Source organism: Peromyscus eremicus, chromosome 5, assembly GCF_949786415.1.
Source record: "Peromyscus eremicus chromosome 5, PerEre_H2_v1, whole genome shotgun sequence".
NCBI lineage: Eukaryota > Metazoa > Chordata > Mammalia > Rodentia > Cricetidae > Peromyscus > Peromyscus eremicus.
Genome location: NC_081420.1, coordinates 406,469 through 409,176, shown reverse-complemented (window position 1 = coordinate 409,176; position 2,708 = coordinate 406,469). Strand labels below are relative to the sequence as shown.

At 39.2% G+C, this 2,708-nt stretch overlaps 1 protein-coding gene across 1 annotated transcript; it reads right to left on the bottom strand.

Annotated features, from left to right (window-relative positions):
• Positions 1–302: 302 nt before the first annotated feature.
• LOC131910247 (histone H3.3A-like) lies at positions 303–919 on the bottom strand. Its single transcript, XM_059262222.1, has one exon. It carries the CDS (start codon positions 836–838, stop codon positions 428–430), a length of 411 nt encoding a protein of 136 aa, XP_059118205.1. The 5' UTR covers positions 839–919; the 3' UTR covers positions 303–427.
• Between the last annotated feature and the right edge of the window lie 1,789 nt (positions 920–2,708).

The following is a 2,708-nucleotide window of genomic DNA, read 5'->3' as shown; positions in this document are numbered from 1 at the left end:
AACTCAATTAGAAAAGTATAGTGAATGGATGGAATCTACTGTATGATAAAAATGCTACAAACACCATTTAGTTGCCGTCAATAAGAAATTTACTTATTTAAAAAAAATCCAAATGCTGGCATTGTCCAGAAAATTTTAACAGGTTTATTTATAATTGTTATAAAGTTGAACTGTTGAAATGTGTTCACTGAAACATTTTGCTTGCATTAATGTTTTACATCTTGCATTTATATTAAAAATTCACACACAAATGAAAATGGAAAAACTGCCAATACCTGATTTCTGTCTCCTATTTTTCCACTCACAATCATATACTTAGGTACCTTTTGACCCCATGGAAAAAATATTTAACATTCAGAACTACTGATAACAGGAAGAAGAGGAAAAAAATTTTTGAGAATGAAATGTTTCCCCTCATAGTGGACTCTTAAGCACGTTCTCCGCGTATGCGGCGTGCTAGCTGGTTATCTTTTGGCATAATTGTTACACGTTTGGCATGGATAGCACACAGGTTGGTATCTTCAAAAAGGCCAACCAGATAGGCCTCACTTGCCTCCTGCAAAGCACCAATAGCTGCACTCTGGAAGCACAGATCTGTTTTGAAGTCCTGAGCAATTTCTAGCACCAGACGCTGGAAGGGGAGCTTGCGAATCAGAAGTTCAGTGGACTTCTGATAACGTCTGATTTCACGGAGTGCCACAGTACCAGGCCTGTAACGATGAGGTTTCTTCACCCCTCCAGTAGAGGGCGCACTCTTGCGAGCGGCTTTAGAAGCCAGTTGTTTCCTGGGTGCTTTACCACCGGTGGATTTGCGGGCAGTCTGCTTTGTACAAGCCATGGTATGGGCACCTCCTTACTTACCCCGCTTCTCCTTCGGCTGGAGCTCTGCAAGCGAGAGGCCCCGCTGGCGTTAGGGAGTGGCGGCGGTGCGGCCACAGCTGTGAACACAAGTCTATCTCCACTTTTATACAACTCATTAACACGTATTTTTTTCAAGATTAAAATACAGCCATGGTAAATTGAGTACAGGATGAAAGGAAGGTTGGCATGTGACACACAGTTACACCTGACTGAAGGGTCCTGGAACTGTGGAAGACAAGATTCACAAGCCAAGAGAGCTAGAAACCATAGGGTTTAAACACCCCAATGGCAGGCTCTCCTCACCACCGTGCACTAGCAATTGTATTATTTATTTTTTTATTTTTTATTTTTTTTCAAGACAGGGTTTTTCTGTGTGGCCCTGGCTGTCCTGGACCTCACTCTGTTGATCAGGCTGGCCTCAAACTCAGAAATCCATCTGCTTCTGCCTTTGAGTGCTGAGATTAAAAGTGTGGGCCACCACACTTAGCATAACACAAACATAGTTTAAATGTGAAGACACAGATATGCTAGACAACAATGATCTGGAAGACAGAATATGCAACATCAAGCCTGGGAAGAGTGTATATTAATTTCAAATTACAAAGCTTCAAGAAAATGGATGCTATAAAAGAAGAGAGATGATTCATAATGGTAAAACTGTCAATTCATTAAAAAATAACTATTGTTAATGAATATTCAAATCATCTCTGAAAACTTCAAAGTACATCAAGTAAAATCCATGAGAACAAAACCATGTTGGTTATTTCAACACAGTTTTCACAGTAACTAGTTAAATAAGAAAAAAACCAGAAAGAATGTAGATCTAATTAGTCAGTGTGACTTAGCTAATATTTATACCGCAAATGCTTGTTTAGGTAAACTCTTGTAGCTCTGCCTGAACTCACTTAGCTCAAGTTGGCCTCCCACTTGAAGAACTCCTGTTTTAGCCTCCCAAGCGCTGTGCCTCAGGAATGGACGACCACATCTGGCAGGGTATTCATTTTAAAAAAAGATTTATTTATTTATTTAGCTATGTGCATACATGTATGTCTACATGCAGGTATGTGCAGGTGCCTAAGGAATCCAGAGAAGAGCATTGGTTCCTTTAAGCTGAAGTTACAGGCAGTTGTGAGCTGCTCCACTTGAGTGCTGGGATTCACTCAGGTTCTTTACAAGAGCTATCTCTCCAGTCCAGAATATGAATTCGTTTAAGTACAGGTAAAAGGTTTCCCAGGTTAGTTTATATACTGGTCCATAAAAGTACATATTTAAAAACATTAAAACCATACAATAATAGTATTATTTTAATTATTTTGGGGGTAGAGAAAACTTTGGGAAACGTTTATGTGCTTGATAGTGATAATTGTTTTGTGAGTACATATGTAACTCCAGACTGATAGAAAGGATTATAGTAAATAATCACACAGCTTTTCACAAATCAGTCATAGATCAATACAGTGGCTTCAAAACTGCTCTTTTAGGGGCTGGGGAGGTAGCTCCACTGATAAAATCTTGCTGTGTCTGACTTCTGTGTTAGTCAGTACCTGAGGGTCGTGGATATGTACTCGTAATTAGGAGGACTGAATTTCCCCTCTTTGCAAAAATAAACCCTACTTAGTATCTTGTGGACTTACTTCCTCTGGGAAAGATAAGAAGCAATTAGATAAGCAAAACCAAATAACCGAAACAAGGCCATATGTCTGCAATACTTCTTTTGGATTAAATGTAAATTTTGTGTAAAAATCATTAAGTCTTTAGTGAAAAAGCTAAATGGGACTGTAGTGACTGTATGGTGTGGACCAAGCCACACGAATTTGCTCAACACAAACAGGATATGCTTCATGCAT

Coding starts and splice junctions, on each gene's coding strand:
- LOC131910247 (XM_059262222.1), bottom strand. CDS start 838: ATGGCTTGTACAAAGCAGACTGCCCGCAAATCCACCGGTGGTAAAGCA.